This window comes from Nomascus leucogenys, chromosome 18 (genome assembly GCF_006542625.1).
Source record: "Nomascus leucogenys isolate Asia chromosome 18, Asia_NLE_v1, whole genome shotgun sequence".
In the NCBI taxonomy this organism is placed as follows: Eukaryota; Metazoa; Chordata; class Mammalia; order Primates; family Hylobatidae; genus Nomascus; species Nomascus leucogenys.
The window spans coordinates 69,171,593-69,192,495 of record NC_044398.1 but is presented as its reverse complement, the minus strand read 5'-3'; the positions used below and the strand labels follow the sequence as shown (position 1 = coordinate 69,192,495).

Sequence of the window (20,903 nt, the reverse complement as noted above, 5' to 3'; positions counted from 1 at the left end):
TTAAAATATATGCTTACACCACTTTATCATCATACTCAAATCCTGTCTGTCAAAAATGGCTGGTGCATGGCTTGGACATAAAATGGATATTCTGAAATAAATTATTCCTCCTGTCATTATACTACCTTCTTAAGAGCAAATCCTGTGTATAAAGTGCATGACGTCTTGAAGCATTAGCCAAAACTTTGCTGAATTATTTTCCACATTAAAAAATAACAACTGAAATATAATGTGTGGAGCCACATCCTGTTAGATTTGAGGCCTGAGTTTGTACTTTTGATTTCTGAAAAGCTTTGGGAACTTGGTGAAGATGGAGGAAGGAAGGGAGCAGTTTACTTAGCTACTGGGAAATCACTTGAGGCTTAGTCTTTGAGAAAGTTGGAGTGCAGGGGAGAGGAGCCACAAAAAGCCAAACCTTAGACCCCAGCTTCATTGTAAAGAATGATTGAAAAGATGGCACTGAACAAATCTCAGACACAATGGTTATGCATCTTTAATCCACTGGATAGGCTAACTATGGACAGCTCAAATGATCATCAAACAAGTCAATGTCCTCTTAAAATTTCCTACATTCCTATATTATGGGAATGAGAGAGAGAGGAAAATATCAAAACCAAACCATATAGTAGATGTACTACCATGGCAACTAGGTGATGCTATACTTGCATATGGAAGTTATTCAGCAAAATGAAAATGATTGTGTTAGAGCCATAGGCGAAAGTATTGTTTGTGATCTTTAGGGTGTGGGGTTACAATGGACTTCCTATATTTGTGTGTAATGCTTCAATTTTTATAACAAGCATGTAATATTTTTTACATTCTTAGAATTGGGGAAACTATACAGAGCAGGTATTTTATATTTACCATTTAAAATTATTAATATCTTTAAGCTTGTTAAGGGAAAAAAAAAGCTTCAATCTGAAACTTTAATTCACCTGGCAAGGTTTAGGCAGTTGTTTATCCATCTAAAGTATATATTTACATAGACTGCGGGGTGGAGGAAGTAGAACAAAAAAGAGGCAAATTTTAACCTAGAGTACTCAAAGTGAACAGTAAATAGTTCAAGAATTCTTGATAACAATAAGCCACGTGGCACATGTAACAACTACTTTAAAAGTTACTCTAACTTTTACAAAGTTCACATAAAAAGCTATCTGAAAAATCCCAGGAGCCTAAATTCAGTCCACGAATTTATTTGTTGTGCCATGATAATTTATGGAGTCTAAATTTCAAGGGCAGAATTTCTTCTCCAATACCTGTAGATTCAAAGACAAAGACAAGGGATCCCACCACTTCGTGTAAGTTTCTCAGTATCTTCTTTCCACTCAACAATGACAGAGTTTTCTCAAATGGACTCTTGAAAGTTTGACTTCTCCTCACTGTGAATGGTTTGCTTATTGCACGCTAACGTAGAAAAGTTCTCCCACAACTGATCTGCTTAGGGACAGTGCCCCTGGTCCCCTGGGTCAGCCTTTGTAAACAGAACAGGCTTCCCTATGCCTTTGAATATGGTCTTTCCGTTTTCTCAAAATTGTAGTGTACTCTGCGCATGGTGGGTAGAAACACCCTTCCAGATTTTCTTCCTTGGCCCAAGATCATCTAGGTCTTGTGCAATTCACAGGGGAAAGGAGTAGTATGCAGGACATGCGTAAATTCTCCTTACCATGTGGTTCTTTCACATTGCTGTTCCTTTAAGATAACTCTTAGGCAATTCGGCATATGAAAATGCAGCCTATTGTCAAATTTGTGAATTATAAAGCGTTCCGACCCCACAACATTGTATATTTTGTTTGCTTGTTTCTGTCCACCCCAACATTTAGAAGTCTGGTACTTAGTAGGGACTGGGCTGGGTAGAAAAAGAATGCGGTCTTAATTCCCACAACCCTGCCTCCTTGAAGTAGGTGAATCCTAAGCCTTTAGAAACGAACCCCCAGAAACCCTAAAACTTAAACCCTCAGAAACCTTGAAGGTCCTAAATAACCTTGTTTGTGAAACTTCGCAGGAAGCAGCCGGTCGTGGAGACGCAGAGTCTCCAACGGTCGGGACAACCTGAGGGCAGTGGCTCGGCGGGGCGCGCAGGGTTCCAGCGGGGCAGGTGCGCGGCCGTGCGCGCCTGCGCGCCGGTCCCTCCTGAGCCCCGCGGCGGGCGCGACCCCGGACGGCCGGCTGCAGGCGCTCCACGCCGGGTTTTCCGCCGCTCTCCTAGCACAGACAGTCCCACAGCAGCCCCACAGACACACACGCTCGCGCCGCGCCTCCTTGTCTGCACTTCAAAGCGAGTGGCGCCCGGCTGCGCCGGGGGGATGGCACTGCGAGGTGGCGGGGCCCCCGGGGCAGAGCCCGAGGGGAAGGACGCGGCGGGTGGCACGGACAGGGACAGGCTTTTGCAATTCAGAATCTTTTCGTAAGGGGGTTGAGGAGGAGCCAGGCAGCGCCGAGGGCCGAGAGGGGCGTGAGGGGGAGTGTTCCCGGAAAGCTGCGGCGTTGGAGCCGCGCTGCGCCTGCAGCCCGAGGAGTTGAGAAAGAAAACAGGAAACGTGGTGGCCGCGCACCCGGCCGCGGCTGATTCATTCACTTCAAGTGCGGTGCAGAAGGCTCGGCAGGCGGGGCGGGCGTGGGGCCGCGGCTCCGGGTTGGGGACCGAGGAGATCCGGCTGTGGACCAGACGCTCCTCTGCGGGGCGGGCATCTAAGCGCGCGCGCGCCACTCCCTCGCCATCCGCTAGAGCCGGGCTCCTGGACTGGGACTTGGGCCCGCCGCACAGTTGAAAAGTCGCATAGTGGTTTTTCCGCCCGCGTCGCTGTGTGAAAGTTGGCTCGCCGCTCTTTGCACGCCCTCCCTGGAGGCCGACCCGAGACGCCAAGCTGGAGAGACCGTGCCTCCCCGAGGCCGGCCGCCCCGCGAGCAGAGCCTCCTCCCCCGTTGCACTGCCGGGCTGGGCAATATGAAGGAGCAGCCCTCATGTGCCGGCACCGGGCATCCGAGCATGGCGGGGTATGGCAGGATGGCCCCCTTTGAACTCGCTAGCGGACCCGTGAAGCGCTTGAGAACTGAGTCCCCCTTTCCCTGTCTCTTCGCAGAGGAGGCCTACCAGAAACTGGCCAGCGAGACCCTGGAGGAGCTGGACTGGTGTCTGGACCAGCTAGAGACCCTGCAGACCAGGCACTCCGTCAGTGAGATGGCCTCCAACAAGGTAAGCCCCGGTTCTGCTGTCACTGATGCCCCCAGGCTGCTGATTCCCATGCCTGCGAGCTGCTAGTACCCATAGCCCCGGGAAATACATTGAGAGGTTTTTTAGGCTTACTGCATGTTGGCTGTTCTGCTCCTTAGAGGGAGGTTCCTGTTTCCTTGCTTTGCCTCTCCTAGTCACGCCAGATAAACATTTTCCAAAAGCAATTTGATGTGCTTTAAGTACCTCCCAAGACACAGGGTTCCTAGGTAACACTGTGCCCTTGCAGCAGAAACCCAGTAGGGTCCATGGGCATTGCATGTTTAAAGGTGTTCTTGGGATTCCCGGTTGAAAATAAGAATTGGTGGATGTCTGTGAAATCACTTGAATGTCACCACCTAGGGCACTCAAACTCAGAAGAGTTCATGGAACTTGGAACCTTCACCCTAATTCATCTAGTTGTCAGGGTACCCCGCAAGAACTGAGCCTTTATATATTCAGTTGGCCATACATATCCGCAGGAAACATTAACAGAGTTAGAAGGTTCCTTATGATCATTACTTTTGTATCCATTAATCTTGGAAAGAAAGCCCAGTTTTTTGAGGTCGTTTAGTACAAGGAGGCTTCAACTAGGCATCTGTGCCATATGTGCTAAGGTGCTGGTCTTGGCAGTTAATGGAGTTTTGAGGGCTGAGAAGTAACCTTCAGCCTGGGACAGCCTTAAAATAGCACGGAAGGCAAGGTATAGTGTTTTCAGTTTTGCTGTATTTTTTGGATTTCCTGTTCTTTTTGTCTTTAGTTATGCAAGGAGATAATTGGAACTGTGTATGTTTTTAATGGCTATTTGCCTGTGCATGTCGTATGCAGATGGCTGAAGGATTCAGCCAGTAAGGACGGGTAATGTTGTGTGACAATTAGTAATAGTTGCCTCTTCAAGATCTTTAAGTATTTTTGGCCACCTATTTACAAGGTCAAGAAGGTTATATTATCTTACAGTTCATCTATGTGCACATATCTTTCAATGAGTGATGCTTTTTTTTTCTACCTTTCTATGGTTTTTATCCCACCTGTTCTCATGCAGTTTTTACAAAAAGGCCACGGCGTAACAGCCACTTGATTGTCTTATCTATTAACAGTGCTTTTGTAGGTAGCATTGTCAAGTGAAAAGTTGGCTTCAAATAAATAAAAGGGGCTCTGTAGACATGGCCAGCAGATACTAACCTACCCATATGCACACTGACCTACCCATGTCCACACTGATGATCAATTCTGTTTTTTTGTCATTTGTGCCTCATTTCTAAATTTGGCACAGCTCCTCATCAGAATGACCAGTTGTTGCTCTCTTACTGGGACTTTTACCCCCTGCTGTGGCATTAGGCACCTTTATTCTCATTTGGGTAACAAATTCTTAGTTTTATAAAATATAGGTTTTTTTTATAATTTGATTCTCAATAGCAGTAGACATATGCTGAATATGTCCAGTGTCCTAACTGCTAAATGGGAGCACTTTGCCATGGGCCTGAGTTCTTAATTCTATTGTGTGGTTGATTCTCTGTAAGAAAAGGAAGAGCAGAATCAAAAGCCACTTAGCAATGTGCAAGCATTAGTGTATGTTTTCAAGGTGATTTGACAGTAGTTTTTCAGCTAAATGAATTTGAGCAGCTAGTTGCTTTCCCTAAAATCCATATTCTTAATGTTGAGATCTATGTTTGGATTTAAAACTCAATGTGAAATTTAATAATGTATTGTAAATGACTTCAGCTGTCAAGGAATTAATCTATATGTTAAGATTTAAAAATTTTTTAGGTCATAATAATTGCCTAAAATGATTCCTTTCTTTTAAAGGCACCAGATAAGACAGGGATTTTAAAAAAATAATCTTTATTATGAAGGCCCCAAATTAGACTTTGAGTTAATTTACAGGTTTAATAGGAGAGGTTGGTCTGTTTGGTTAAAATGAAATCTAGGTAAAGTGAGAAGATAATTTTTTCAAAATGTAGTCATTCTAGCAATGTTTATGTCTTGTGGCTGAAAAATTAGGATATTTTTTCCTAGCCCACGACAGAGCTGAACTGAAAAATTATTGCCATCGCACTAATTTTTAACATTAAACTTAGCTCAGCTTAAGCTGTTGCTTAAACTTTTAATGTCCAAGCCATTCATGTCTTATTTCTAAATCAGTGCTAAGCTTACATGACTTTTATAGACAAAAAAGGGTTAGCATAGAAAGAAAAAAAAGCTCATGCTAAAGGTTGTAAAGTTACCCTTCTTCTTGATAACAAGGGCATGAATAAGCCACATCCGCAAAAGCTGTAAACTGAGTTGGAGCAGCTAATCGGAAGGCCCCTGTGAGTGTTGCCACACCTTCAGTCTCAACTGGAAGTGTGTACAGCTTGCATCACCTCCACTCAGTTATTTGATATTTCTTGAGTATGAATGAATGAGTCTGAAACATTGCTTTTCGGTTGTTAGTTTTATTACCATCCATTCTTTTTACATATATGTGTTCAAACTGATATTTTCAGTTTATTCTCTTTTAGCCTTTGAAAAATTATGACAGTTTTCTGTGTTCTCTCTTGAGGTTTTAAAAAATTTACTCTAATAGATTGAAAAGCACAATAAAAACACTAGTAAGAGATCAGGATTTTTAAATGGTGATAGAGAATACTTATTATGGAGATGGATTTAGGTGTTAGGAAGGAGGAAACTGATTCCTCAAACCCATTTAACAAACTGGGTTACTACATTATTTCTGTTTCTTAGACTTCTCAATAAAAGGCATCTTAACCAATTAGCAGTTTTTAAATGATGCTCTAGGAGCAACTAGCTGTATTTCCTGTGTTGGTATTATATAGGTTTCTTGCTTGTTGATGGCATTGAAGGAGGAAAATTATTGAATTCTTGGCCAAGGCTAGGGTTGGCTGTAACACATGTAGGATGCTTGTACCAAGTAGGGTAAGAGATTCCAGATGGCATTTAATTTGAGTGATTAAATCTACAGCATTTACCCTTATAAGCACATTAATCTGCCCGAGATTTGTACAGATTTCCTTTGGAACCTCAATGCTACAATTGAGGGTAATTTTAGTGAGGTCTCAAAGCTTTGGAGGCAGGCAAACCTGGAAGTTGAATTATGGTTTTGTTTCTTGCTAATGGAGTTACATTAGAGAAATGACTTCAATTTTTTTTAGCTTCAGTTTCCTTAGCATAAAATGGGCATCATAATAAAACTATCTTGAAAGGTCAGTGTAAGAGTTCAAAAGAATATATAAAAAAGAGCTAGCTAATATAGTATCTGACAGTAGTAGGCACTGTATCTGTTGTTACTGCTATTGCTATTATTTGGGTTTTAGGTCAAACTTCATTGGTTGCCTACATGGCTAAAATGTCTTTTTACCATTCAGTTGTAATTTATACTAGACATTTCAAGTTTGATGGATTTTTATAATTCTTAGATAACTGTCTATAACACACATTTCTGTATCATAAAAATGCTTAAATTATATTTACAGTTTTTGTGGTATAATACAGACATGAACATTCTGAAGTTCTAATTAGAAGTTTAGGCTTTTCTTAAATTCCAGTTACAGAATGCCAGACAGAAGAGCTAACTAAGTACTTTTCCTGTTTTACTCTAAAACTGAAAATGCAGACCTTACTGATTTTTAGAACATGTGAAATGTAATAAGGGTTAGTGGTCAATGTGCCTTTTCAGTAAAACACCTTTTAAGCAGAATAGTTTCACCGTGTTTTTGGTTACCTTTCTCTCATGGAAAGTATATCGGGGATGGGAGTCAGTGGAGAGGAGAGCAGGACAGCGGTCTGGGCCTCAGGGCTTTCAAGGATTATGCTATGGAACCCTGTAACGTTATCCTCTTGTGACCTAATAATGCACATTTCACCAGGCCTTCCCTGTAAGTTCGGTGAGGTTCAAAGGAGAAAATGAAATCATTTTGAGTTTTTCCCAAGACATATCACTATAAAAATGTATTTTGTTTCTGCTCTCTAATTTTGGGGGCAGTTTGAGGTTTGGCATGGCTGGAAATGACTGTGTTTCAAGCTGAAAGTCTGTCTTGAAATTAGAATCCAGCCCCTTTCTAAGAGACTTCAGATTTTTCTATACTTCATTCCAAATGTACTTAGGCCAGCTTTACAAATGTGGTCATGACTTCTTTATGGAATTTATTTTGTGTATTTGGCTTTTGGCAACCTCTCTAGCGTGTTTCTGTTGCCTATAAATTAAATTGCTTTGCTGGGTGCTTTGTCTGAGAGCTTTCTCTGGCTGCTCCCCCTACTGCTTTGTAATAGTCAATGCAGAACATATAGTAGGACTTTTTGTTGATGTATTTTCTTCTGGGCAAGAGGGGTGTTGTAATAAATATAGGATCTTCATAGAAGTGGCTAAATCTTAAGATATTTACACATTATGCAACTACAACGTAATTCAACAGAAATAAATGTTAAACTTTTGCTAAGAAGGAAACTAAGTTAATTGGAAAAGGCATGTTAGTTTTATAGAGAAAATAGCCTCAGTTGTTTTCTACATTAACATTAAATCTTAGATTAAAAGAGTGTTAATATGCCTAAATACAAACTTTAAATTTCAAAAGAAAATATCTTCTATAATTATAGAAAATCAACATTTAGATGTTTTGAGTTCGATATCTGCTTTTTCATCTACTAAATAAAGGTAGATTTGGGAAAGATTTATGTAGCTTACATGTAGTACCTAAAAGTTAATATGAAAGATTGAGAATCCTATAATCACTGTTAGAAAAAAATACCTTCTTTGCTTTTAAGTAATAATAGAAGAGAGAAACAATTTTAAAGGAAATTTTTCTTTCACTGAAAAGTAGAGCCCTTGATGTTACCTTAGCCTAAAACTTAGGATTAAAACAAATCTTTTCTCTGTTGTCATCTGTTCAGTTCCGTGCCAGTATTTAGTGAAAGTTTAATTATTCCTAACATTTAATTATCAAAAACTCCTAATTTTTAATTATTCAATAAATTAATCATTACTAGAGAAATTTCTTTTTTTCAGTTATATTTTGACTTAATATTTGGGGTAGTAGTGGTAACTTCTGTCTGAGCATTATGAACTGTCTACGTTTTTGAAAAAAATTCCAAAACATAAGGATTGGCCATGATAAAAGAAGTATTTTTTCTAATGTTATGGATAGATTAAACAAACTGGTAATTTTCTAGAGAGAAAGGATGATAGATAATGCTTTTGTTCAATTTAAGATTTCTGTGATAGTTAACATAGATTGTAGCTACCACTTAAGATATAAATACATGATGGATGTGAAGTGCTGTTCATGTCATTATTTTCAGTTGACTCACAAAATATGTAGGGTTTGGTTTTCTCTTTTTCAGCAGGAGGGACCACCTCTTTTTCTAGAACTGTAGATTGCTGGGGTTAATTTTGTGATAGCATAGCTCTAGTAGGGGAGCAGTTTTTACATGGCTATTTATTGTAATAGTTTAATTGACACTGTTAGTCTGAGATCTTTCTAGAATATAGAGAGATCAGTAGCACTTTATTTTAATATTCACATTAGTTTTGAAAGGCATTTCAAGAAGACTTTTTTTATTCCCTGTAACAGGGATTTGGGGGTATGCCTTGATATTTGCTTAAACAACAAACAATTCTGCTGTGTCCATTAGGAAATTAGTTAAGTTCAGTTACCAACTACAATGATAATAGGTTTATTATCTTTTACTCTTAGAGAATAGTTTATCTTTTATAAAGTATTTATTATTATTATTTAGTATTCAGAGCTTCTTGTTTTTGTTTTTTTATACTTTGTATGTGATAAGGATGAATGATATTTACTCCCTGGCCTGGAGAGGCACCAGTGATACTTACAGCAGCTTTGTACAGTGAAAAGAACATAAATGGTTTTCATTAGGCAAACTTGGTTTCAAATTCCAGTTCTGTTGTTTCCTATCTAATATTTTGGGCAATAGGCCTTACTGCTCTGGAGCTCAGTTTTTTCATTTATAAGTGGGGATAATGAAAGGGGAAAATAAAATGGAAAAGTTATTGAGAGCATTAGCTATAATGTATGTAAAGCTCAGTTTGGTGCATGTAGCACACACTGTGTACTCAATAAATTACATGTGCCTGCCTGCCTAGAATATATTTAAAAAGATTAAGAAAAACTCTGTGTCATATATTTCTTGCAATGTAAAAACATAACATTTCGTAGAAGAAAAACACTTTTCTATTATTTTAAGAATTTACAGTCTAAATTAATGTTGCTCAAACTTTGTCATTTTTGAGAGAGAGTCTCGCTCTGTCGCCAGGCTGGAGTACAGTGGCACGATCTCGGCTCACTGCAACCTCTGTCTCCCAGGTTCAAGCCATTCTCCTGCCTCAGCCTCCCGAGTAGCTGGACTACAGGCGCACGCCACCATGCCCAGCTAATTTTTGTATTTTTGGTAGAGATGGGGTTTCACCATGTTGGCCAGGATGGTCTCTATCTCTTGACCTCGTGATCCTCCCTTGGCCTCCCACAGTGCTGGGATTTTGACATTTCTGTGTACATTCATATCTGCTATTATATGTTGACTGTTTTAACTTAATGTATTTCTTTTTTATTAATCTCAAATTTATTTGTCAATGATTCTTAATTGACAAATATTAATTATATATATTTCTCGGGTATAATGTGATTTTTAAAATGTATATATCATAGAAAGATTTAGTAAAGCTAATTAACATATCTATATTATGTCACCAATTTATCTTTTTGTGATGAGAATGTCAAAAATCTATTTTAGCAATTATAAAACATATAATACATTATTATTTACTGGGGTCTCCATGCAGTACAATAGATCACTAAAACTTATTCCTCCAATCTAATTGGAATTTTGTACTGTTTGATCAATATCTTCCATTGCTCTCTCCCTCCTCCTCTGCAGCCTCTGGTAACCCACCTTTCTACTCTCTGTTTCTGAGATTGACTTTTTTAGATTCCCCATAAAGTGAGATCATTTATTAAAGACAGTATTTGTCTTTCAGTGCCTGACTTATCTCACTTAGCATAATGTCCTCTAGTTCCATTCCATGATGTTGTGAATGACAGAATTTCTTTCTTTTATAAGGCTGTATAATCTTTTTTTTTCTGTTTTTTTTTTTTTGAGGTGGAGTCTCGCTCTGTAGCCCAGGCTGGAGTGCAGTGGTGGGATCTCGGCTCACTGCAAGCTCCACCTCCCAGGTTCACGCCATTCTCCTGCCTCAGCCTCCTGAGTAGCTGGGACTACAGGCGCCCGCTACCACGTCCCACTAATTTTTCTTATTTTTAGTAGAGACGGGGTTTCACCATGTTAGCCAGGATGGTCTCGATCTCCTGACCTTGTGATCTGCCCGCCTAGGCCTCCCAAAATGCTGGGATTACAGGCGTGAGCCACTGCACCCAGCTGCTCCTAAGTATTTTTTTGATGCTATTGCAAATGGGATTATTTTCTTAATTTCTTTTTTGGATGATTTATTGTCAAAGTATAGAAATGCTAAGAGCAATTTATTGTTAAATCTAAATACTCACCCAAGTGCCTCATCTTAAGTAATGGTATACGTGAAATCATAGGTTTGATGTTCAAGTTATATTTTTTTCTGTATTTTTTCTAAAATTAATAAATAAAATGAGAAAACATTCATCCTTGCACCACCTTAAAGCATTTTGCCTACCGTTTACTAACACTGGGCATACTTTTGGACACACTAGTCTAAATCAGCTGCAAGAACAATTTAGGGACTAATTTATTGTTTTAAACAATCGACGTTTTTCCTTCTTTGCCCTCAGTTGGATTTCTCCACTAGAGGAGAAAATGGCAAATTCCTTCAGCAGAAATATTCCAATTCATAAAATATTCATTCCTCAGGCAGAATGGTCCATGGATTTAGAGCACCGTACTATAGACAGCCTGCCTGAATTGGATTTATTCTCTGCCTTTTACCAAATGTAAATTGGGCCACGTTGCCTTCTGTGCTTCAGTTTTCTCATCTGTTAAATAGTTGCTGTGATGATTTAATGAATTAAAAGATGGGAATTGTCTAGACTGAGTCAGGAATCATACTAGATACTCAGTAGAACTCATTCATTTCCATATGTGAAGGAATAACATTAGTTTTTATTTTCTTACTTTGGGGGGTGAGGGTTAGAGAAGGGTGTCTGCCATCCTGATTTCTATCCTTTTGATAAAGTGGCCTAATAATATTGATACTAACCAAAGAGGACTATTATAATGTTTTATTTACTCTTCTCCCCCATTAATCACTTTTTCGGGTGTTGTTTTATATGTTTTTTTTCCTTTTTTCCTTTATTTTCATCCTTCAAGGAGTTTGCCCTTTGTTTCCTTCTGTAATTTTACAGTATAGCTCATCAAGCAAGCCTGAGATTTTTGTCAGAATATCTGAAAATGTCTGAGCTTTTTCTAGCAGAAATGCATAATGCAGTGGAGAAGAATAGTCTAGCCAGTGTTTTTCATAAATGAATGTACATACGTTCTTCCTCTGCATGAGACTGAAAGTAACCCAGGCACACAATATCTTATTAATATTTAATATTAAGTATATTAAGAAAGTAACTCTCCATTCTACCTCTCAACATCTTACCATCTAGTATACACACAAATATTTATTTCCTTACTCCATCAGCCAAGAGGGTCTAGAAGCAACCATACCCCAGTAGCAATGAGCACACTTAGCACCCTCATTTTGGTTTCTAATATCATTCTCTGGTAAAAGGAACCAAGACTCTTTGAAAAACAATAGCTGATTTCTAGGGACTCAGGAAGGAAATATGTAAGATGAGCCTGGAGCATCTTATAGTGCCAGAAAGTAAGGACCTGCTCAAACAAACGGAACCCTACACCCATGGGAATATATTGAAGAGTTGCAAGAGCAAACTGAAAGAGCTCCCAATGGCCAAAGCTAGAACAATTTGAGCAAGAAAATAATATAGTATTGGATTATATCCCAAAGGGTAAAATAAATATCCATAAACCCATATTGATATAATTTATTAAATAAATACCTAAGTGGGGGAGAATAGACAAATCTCCTCCTGTGCGGAATTCCCAATAGCTTGTATAGATACCCTGCTCTCCAGGAGGGAGAACATAACCCCCTACACCGTAAGGGTGAGCTGTGCATATTGACTTCCTTCTAAACAGTACAGTGTAGAAAGGGAAAAAAAGAAACTGTAGTGGAGAAACCTATCACTACCTTAGCCAGGTTATCAAGGTCAACATTGACAATGATAAGTGATAATATGTACTCTCGATATGATCTGATGAAAATGGCATTTTTTATCGTGGTTTCCCTACTGAAAATATATAATAACCCCAATCTAATCATGAGGCAAATATCAGACAGATCTCAGTTGAGGGACATTCTACCCTCAAAACTTGACCAGTATTTGACCAGTACTCAAAACTGTCAAGGTTATCAAAAACAAGGAAAACCTGAGATACCTACAGCCAAGAAGAGCCTCAGGAGACATGAGGACTAAATATAATGTGGTATCCTGGATGGGATCCAGAACAGAAAAAAAGAAATTATGTGAAAACTAAGGAAATCTGAATGAAGTGTGGACTTTGTTTAATAATAACGTCTCAATGTTGGTTCAATAATTGTGACAAATGTGCCATACTAAAGTCAGACATTAAAAATGGGAAACAGTGTAGAGTATATAGGAATTATCTGTATTGTCTCCACAAGTTTTCTGTAAATCTAGATCTGTTCTAAAACAAAAAGTTTTATTTAAAAAATTTAAGCCATCTTTTGAGGCCTATCTGGAATGCTACATCCTTTATAAAGTCTTTTTTTTTTTAATTCCATCTTCTTCCCATCCTATATCTGGGGTGTCCTGTATCTCCCACCTCAGGCTCTCCTAATTGGATACCTTTGACTTTCCACAGAACTTTTATTTGTAATTCTCTTAACTCTTAGTACAATATTTTGTGTCTTTGTTTTATTGTTCTGATGAGGTCTTCTACGGTGTTTTTAGCCCAACTCAGTGAGTGTCTGGTGCCTTAGACCACTTGGCCATCCTGACACCGTACAGTGAGTGTCAATATAACATTTTGTAGTTAGTCACATAAATTAGTACAAGAATGCATGATGTTGGTTAATGCAAATGCTGTTTTTTACCTTGCATTGGTAGATGGAGAGTCTGAGCATTCTAGTTTGTGCCTTTCAAGAAAGGTGTTTTTCTTTTTCTTTCAGTGACAGGAATCCTGAGCATTTCTCACTTAATCTCAGTTCTGCTTTTAGATACTCATGTCTCAGAAATTTTATCGTAGTATATGCTAGATCAGTCTCATCTCATTTAAATTAAAAGTTTGTAGTGCACAGGCAAAAACCATAGAGGCCACGTTCATGGTCATAAACTGTTCTTTCTCGTCTCTGCCTATTTTAGCAATAACATTCTTCTTCTTAGTTTGTTCCAAGTGAAAATGACATAATTGAATACTTTCCCTGCTAGTCTGGGAAGAAAGGATGTGTTTGTTGGCTTTTGCCTGTCAGAGAGTATTCTGCAATGTTTGCCTAGGGCATGCTTGCATTCCCATCAGCATCTCTGGTCCGCTGCACTGTAATCCCTATAGGGACAGCCTCTGGCTTTTATTACTGACAAGCAGTGCACTGTGCAGCCATAGGCACCATAATAGGAAACACCTTGGCCTGTCATAAACAGGTCTGGAGAGCAGCAAGTACAGGCCTGATGGGGATGTGTCCATAGCAAAGAGGCAAAGGTGCGGCTGCCATATTGGAGTAAGTGCAGGCTAATGTCTGCCATCTCCATTTCAGAAAGTAACTGCCTGGTTTTGAAGCTGCTTTTTGTATAAACAGCAGTGTTTTGGTTGCTTTTTGTTTTTGGCTTAAATATGAATAAAGCCATCTTAAAGAGATTATACCCTTCGAAGTATTTTGAGAGGATCTATAAAGTATTTTCCTTTTGTTATTTTACATTTAATTCTACCTGATCGTTCCAGTTCAAACCCAATAGAGAAGGAAAAACAGGTATTTCATTGTAGTGGGAAATTAGGAAAAAAAGAACCATGCACAAATACAAGTGATTGTGTGTCTTTTAAAAGAATTATGAATCACATTGAATTACCCAAAATTACAAAGAAAAGTGCATTTATTATTAAGGTAACTTGTGTTGTCTGTGCCTTTACATCAACTCCAAGTTTTATAAAAGGAGTACATTCTTTGACCATAAAGACTTTATTATATATTTGTTAGTGTTTTTTTTTCAATCTTTAGGGAAAAAATGAACTGCAATATTAATGATAGACTTTGTAGCAAGAATTTAAGAAGACAATAAATTTTAAATTTGGAAGGGTTATCACAGTTTTTAATAAAGAGAAAATTATTTCATGAGTGCTTTAAATATATATAGGCGTCATCTTATTATTTGTAAGGAAACCCATTTCACAAAAGAGGCTAAAGACTGTAAAGATTGAACAAAGCTATAAATCTGTTAAAAACTAAGATAGGTTTAGGAAAACTAAAGTCCTGATTTTTTTTTTTTGACCACTTTGGCCAGAGCTGTTCATAAATTAGGTAATCAATATTTGTTGACTAGTCCCCTCCCTTGTTAAAAACTAAACACTTATACTCTTGTATCTTTTTTAAAAAAATATTTCAAGTAAGTTTCAACAATATGCTGTGATAAGAATGAAACCTATTAACATTCTCCTTGGTATATATTTTGATTTTCTGTTGTTTTTTTAATCTTACATTGTCAGTATGGTTTCTAAGATCTAAGATCTCCATAAGGGTAAGTGATAATTGAGTTTTGGTAAATCATAAGGAATCTTCTACTAGAAATATGCCTGTTTATTTATTGTACATCAGGAAAAGATTAGTTTACTTTATGCCAGAAGATAATGTTTGGGCCTAAATCTTAATTTTTCTATCTAGTGTTAATACAGTAGAATGGCTAAAAGATATATAGAAGAAAAGACAAAAAAAGACAAAGAGTATGCATCACAACAGACTGAATCATCAGTCCCTACAGAAGGGGAGTTTGTTCTTTCAAAAGTAGAATTTCAGCAGCCGGGCGTGGTGCCTCAAGCCTGTAATCCCAGCACTTTGGGAGGCCGAGGAGAGCGGATCACGAGGTCGGGAGTTGGAGACTAGCTGGCCAACATGGTAAAATCCCGTCTCTCCTAAAAATACAAAAATTAGCCAGGTGTGGTGGTGCATGTCTGTAATCTCAGTTACTCGGGAAGCTGAGCAGGAGAATCACTTGAACCCAGGAGGCAGAGGTTGCAGTGAGCCAATATCATGCCACTGCACTCCAGCCTGGGTGACAGAGCGAGACCGTGTCTCAAAAAAAAAAAAAAGTAGAATTCAGCTGGGCGTGGTGGCTTATGCCTGTAATCCCAGCACTTTGGGAGGTTGAGGCACGTGGATCACATGAGGCCAGGAGTTTGAGACCAGCCTGGCCAACATGGCAAAACCTGGTCTGTACTAAAAATACAAAAATTAGCCAGGTGTGGTGGTGCATGTCTGTAATCTCAGCTACTCAGGAGGCTGAGCAGGAGAATCACTTGAACCCAGGAGGTAGAGGTTGCAGTGAATGGAGATGGCGCCACTGCACTCCAGCCTGGGTGACAGAGTGAGACTCCATCTCAAAAAAAAAAAAAAAAAAAAAAAGTAGAATTCATGGGAAAAATTACTTGTTGCTATTTAGCCTTACTTTTAAATATTTCAGTATATTGTCTGTTTGATACATATGAACAATCTGACTACAACTCATTGGGAAACACCAGTATTTACCTTACCTTCTAATGTAAGGCATGCTTCCAGGTATTTTCTCATACCTCAAACCTTAAATCTCTAATTTAGTCCCAGAAACAGTATTCTACATGTCAAAACGTTTTTTGTTTTGTTTTGTTTTTGGAGACAAGTTCTCACCTTGTCAACCAGGCTGGAGTGCAGTGGCACCATCATGGCTTACTGCAGCCTTGATCTCCCTGGCTCAAGCCATCCTCCCACCTCAACCTCCTAAGCAGATGGAACCACAGGCATGTGCCACCACACTGGCTTTTCTGTTTTTTAATTTAACTTTTTTTTTTTTTTTTTTGTAGAGACAAGGTCTCACTACGTTGCCCAGGCTGGTCTCAAACTCCTGGGCTCAAGTGATCCTCCTGCCTTGGCCTCCCAAAGTGCATGAGCCAGTGCACCCAGCCTCAGAATATTTTTAAAGGTGAAAATCTAATGCTCAGTTAAACTTTTCTAAGATCTATGTGCTTCTAAATAGGTGTAAAGATGATTTTCTGGATGTTGTAGTTTTCTGGATGTTGTATTGGTGGGGTGGTTTTCTGGATGTTGTATTGGTGGGGAAGATGGAGAGTTAGTTAGAAGAACAAGTGTTTATCCTCTGGTTGTATTTTCTTTCTTTTTTTTTTTTTTCTTGAGTTAGAGTCTCGCACTGTTGCCTGGACTGGAGTGCAATGGCGTGATCTAGGCTCACTGCAACCTTCTCCTCCCAGGTTCAAGCGATTCTCCTGCCTCAGCTTCCCAAGCAGCTGGGATTACAGGCGCCTGCCACCACGCCTGGCTAATTTTTTTGTATTTTTAGTAGAGACAGGGTTTCACTATGTTGGCCAGGCTGGTCTCGAACTCCTGAACTCGTAATCTGCCCACCTTGGCCTCCCAAAGTGTTGGGATTACAGGCGTAAGCCACTGTGTCCGACCTCTGGTTGTATTTTCAAAATATATCCAAATAATATTTTTAAAATGTATTTAGTGAGCACTAGATTCCAAAATAGCAAGAGTAATTTCAGCAAAATATAATTCCTAGATCGGAATCCTACAGTACCTCGTTTTTGCCTTTTTTGTTCTCTAAGTCATGTCAGGATGGGAGCATAACTGACCTGGCCCTAGTTCCTAGGAGGAGCATGTGCCCTCTAACATGTGCACAGAAGTAAACTGAAGGATAATAGGGTCAGTGGGATGAGGAGACCAAGTGACTAAAGCAGATCTGAGAATCTGAGCTGTAAAGGATTTGGAGGTGGGATGGAGGGATAAAACCTTAGTGGGAAGCAGACAGCAGATAGAAAAGATATAGGATAAACTCACGGAAGGTGTAAGCAGGTTCATGATTTTAAAATTAGCCTATTAAGAGGTTGTGTTGGAGGTCCGTTTTCTTAGTGGGGGCAAAGTGGCAAGGGAAGTTTCACTTGTGGATAGGGTGGAGAATTAAGGTATAAGGAAGGAAAGTTAGAGAGAAAGAGGAAAGACGTATTTGGCAGTGTGAGGCAGAGAAAGAGAAGAGTGGGAGAAGGAGGGGAGTCAGACTTTCCTTGGCTGGAGGCAAACTGACCAATGCATGTTGCTGCCCCTTTCCACCACAGGGTTCATATGGTGAAACCTGGTTGGACTGAACCTTTAGGACAGCCTTGAAGTAAAAAAGAAATCCTAGACAGGTCAGCTGGCGGGTGTAAATGTTTAAGGAAGGACAGTCAACTGTAGAGATGGAGGGAGGGGTAGAGCTGACTGGAGAGCGATTTATGCATGGTATATTTCATGAGGCTTGAGTCTTTTTTAGCACTAATAGTTGGCGTCAGCTTCACCTGTTGCCTCCTTGAGTCATGCCCTGGTAGCAGAGGATGGTGGGCCAACTGCCAAGCCATCCCCTGAAGGACCGGCTGCCTGGGAGTGAGGAAAGGTGGTTGATGGGCTCTGAGACAGCAAGGTACAAACTGAAATGGGGTGAAAAAGAGACTGTCAAAATAAGTATGGGCTGATTTGCTCTAATATATCATAGGTTATTATTAGATGCTGGAAGAGTAAAATGGAATAGAAGATGAAAAATGTGAACCTTTATCTTGATTCCATTTTATATCTCCTAAATTCTGAGGAGCTTTGCAATTCCTCTTCTGGGTATAAATCTGCCCTACAGTAGAGTTGCAACCTTGGATAAATAAATAAATTTGGCCTCCCTAAGCCTCTATTTTCCCTGTAAATCAGGACTAACATAATCTACCTCACAGGATTGTGTTGAAAATTAAGTGAAAACTTACATAAATTATGTAGTGTGGTGGGGACATATGATAGGTACTGTGGCCTATCCTTAGGAGGGATGAGGAATGGAACTATTTTTAAACTTAAAAGGTCAACTTTATATGCTGCCATATAGGTAACCCAGTGCAACTGGAGCTTGAATCAACAGGCCTGGGAGAAAGCTTACAGAGTGTGCCTTTGAAATCCCAATACCCAGTCATGGTGATTTATGAGACCTTACCAGCTTGCATATGTGATGGCCCACTGAGTTTGTTTACTTTAGTTTTAGCTCGGTTACCCAGCACTTATGATAGCCTATTTTTTATTTACACTCTCACTAACTCCTTTATTATGATTTCTTTGAAAGAATATGAAGACAGCCATAAAAAAGACTCTTATTGAAGTTGTGAGGGTCTCCTGTAGGTCTTCACTTCACTGTGTCTAAACATCGGTCTGTTGCTTGTGCTTTGCTTTTCTCTCACCCTGGATGACCTTGAAGGCTCTTCCAATGATTTTTCTGATTCCCTGAAATACTGAAATTGTGATTAACAGAAGTTTCAAGTGTTAATCAATATCAAGATAGTAGTTGCCTCTTCCTGGGGAAACTAGAAACAAAAACCAAACATAGGCCCCTGTAATCATTGCACAGATTAAAAATGAAAATGCAGCTGAGAAACAGAGGAATGAATGAGAAAACCCTAAACCTAGTTCTAGCCCCAGGATGAGGTCTTTGTCATGAGTCTGATGCTAGCCATAGCCGGCAAGAGAAGGAATTCCCTAGCAGTGTAGTTGTTACAAGGGAATGAGTCATTTTGCAGGTGATCGTTCTTCCATTTTCCACTTGCTGTCAGCCACTTTACAGAGGAGTCAGACTTTGTTCCGCTTAGGAGAAGTTTCTTTCCTTTTCTTCTTTAAAAAAAAAAAATTCCAGAAGCCATTAGAAAGAGATTTGTGAGATCAACTGATTCACCTTCTTCATTCAGATGAAGTAACAAAGCACAGAAAAGTTAAGGTGACCCAGAACAAAAACAGTTCTGTGTTACTTTTGTCAAGGTTTCTGTCTTGTGGCAAATATAAACTTTCTGGTGTTAAACATATGACCCTGATTTGGGTCTTTATTAACATCATCATTTTTTTGTTTTGTTTTGTGAGACAGAGTCTTGCTCTGTCGCCCAGGCTGGAGTGCAGTAGCACAATCTCAGTTCACTGCCATCTCCACCTCCTGGATTCAAGTGATTCTCCTGCCTCAGTCTCCTGAGTAGTGGGTATAACAGGTACGTGACCACGCCCAGCTGTTTTTTGTGTTTTTAGTAGAGATGGGGTTTCACCATGTTGGCCAGGCTGGTCTCAAACTCCTGGCCTCAAGTGATCTGCCCACCTCAGCTTTCCAAAGTGCTGGGATTACAGGTGTGAGTCACCACACTCGGCCAACATCATCACTTTTGAATGAAATTTTTAGTTTGGTGATGACTTTATTATTTGAATTTGATCCTTGTCCATTTTTTCTCTAGATCTGGTACGAATTTCATGTGGAAAATAAATCATTAGGAGGTTTTCATTTTTTGGCTGCACACAACCACAACCTAGTCTTTAGGTTTTCACTGAGGGATTTTTGTTTTAGCCCAATTATTGTATGACATGTATCTGCTCCAAAGGTTCTTATAGGTGAAATGAGATTTTTATGTATCTGTATTCAAACATATAGATAGATAGATAGATAGATAGCAAAACATATAGACATACCACTGAAAATACAGCCAGCCATGTAATGTAAGCCTGTTGTGTGTTAATGAATGATAGGGTAATACATTATGTTCCTGTCCTTTAGAGGAGTTCCGAGGAGTATTCAATACAGAGGACCAGAATGATTGGTCCCAGAAAAAGTGCTCCTTAAGCTGGATCTTGAACATTGAGGATTTATATAGGCATCTAATGAGGGAAGAGGTGGTATTCCAGGGGCTGGATAAGCCAAGGTAGGATGGGATATTCATGTGGATTAGCTTTATTGTATGTTTGCTGGAGAGGAGGGTAGTAGGCATTCTGGAGGAGTGAGCCTCTCTGGAACAGAGGATGTGATTATAGGACCAGTGGCAGGTGTGAGAAATGTAGATTGAGGCCATACTGCAGACTGTATTAAATGCCAGGTCAAGCCATTTGCACATTGTCCTGTAATTCATGAAGAACCCTTACATTTGACTCTAAGGCAAATATTATGAAGAAACTAAAGTGACTTTAGAAGGATATATCTGGTGGTAGTATGCAGGATAGATTAAATCAAGGGTAAATTGTACTGAAAGCAAGAAGAAACCATTAGGGAATTAGGTGTAAGAGTGATAAGGGCCTGAAATAGGATAGTGATGAAAAGAGAGGAATGAGTAGGAGAAAGATTGCACAGGGAAGGGTGACGGCATACATAAGACTTGGCAGGACCACAGCCAGAAGAAAGCGTGAAATTCTAAACCCGAATAATAGACAGAATTATAGTTGGAAAATCATGAAGAGAAGCCAGTTGGGTATTGGGGGAGGGCTGGACAATATGAAAGTTAAGTTTTTAGACATATAATTTAGGTAAGGCTATGTATCTAAGCGGAAATGCCCTATAAGCTTTCAGTTGTCAGGACTGGATTTCTGGTTTAAAAAAAAAAAAAAAAAAAGGCAGGATTTTACTTGGGTGTTGTCTGCAAAGTTGATAGCTAGGACCTTAAG

At 39.4% G+C, this 20,903-nt stretch overlaps 1 protein-coding gene across 5 annotated transcripts in view; it reads left to right on the top strand.

The window, feature by feature from the left end:
• PDE4D (phosphodiesterase 4D) overlaps positions 1 to 20,903 on the top strand; it is a 1,540,268-nt gene that overhangs the window by 1,463,110 nt on the left and 56,255 nt on the right. For all 5 annotated transcript variants that reach the window (XM_030797623.1, XM_003265960.3, XM_003265958.2 and 2 more), the window contains one exon: positions 3,081 to 3,193. In XM_030797623.1, coding sequence (XP_030653483.1) covers positions 3,081 to 3,193 — 113 coding nt within the window. The remainder of the gene's footprint in view (positions 1 to 3,080; positions 3,194 to 20,903) is intronic.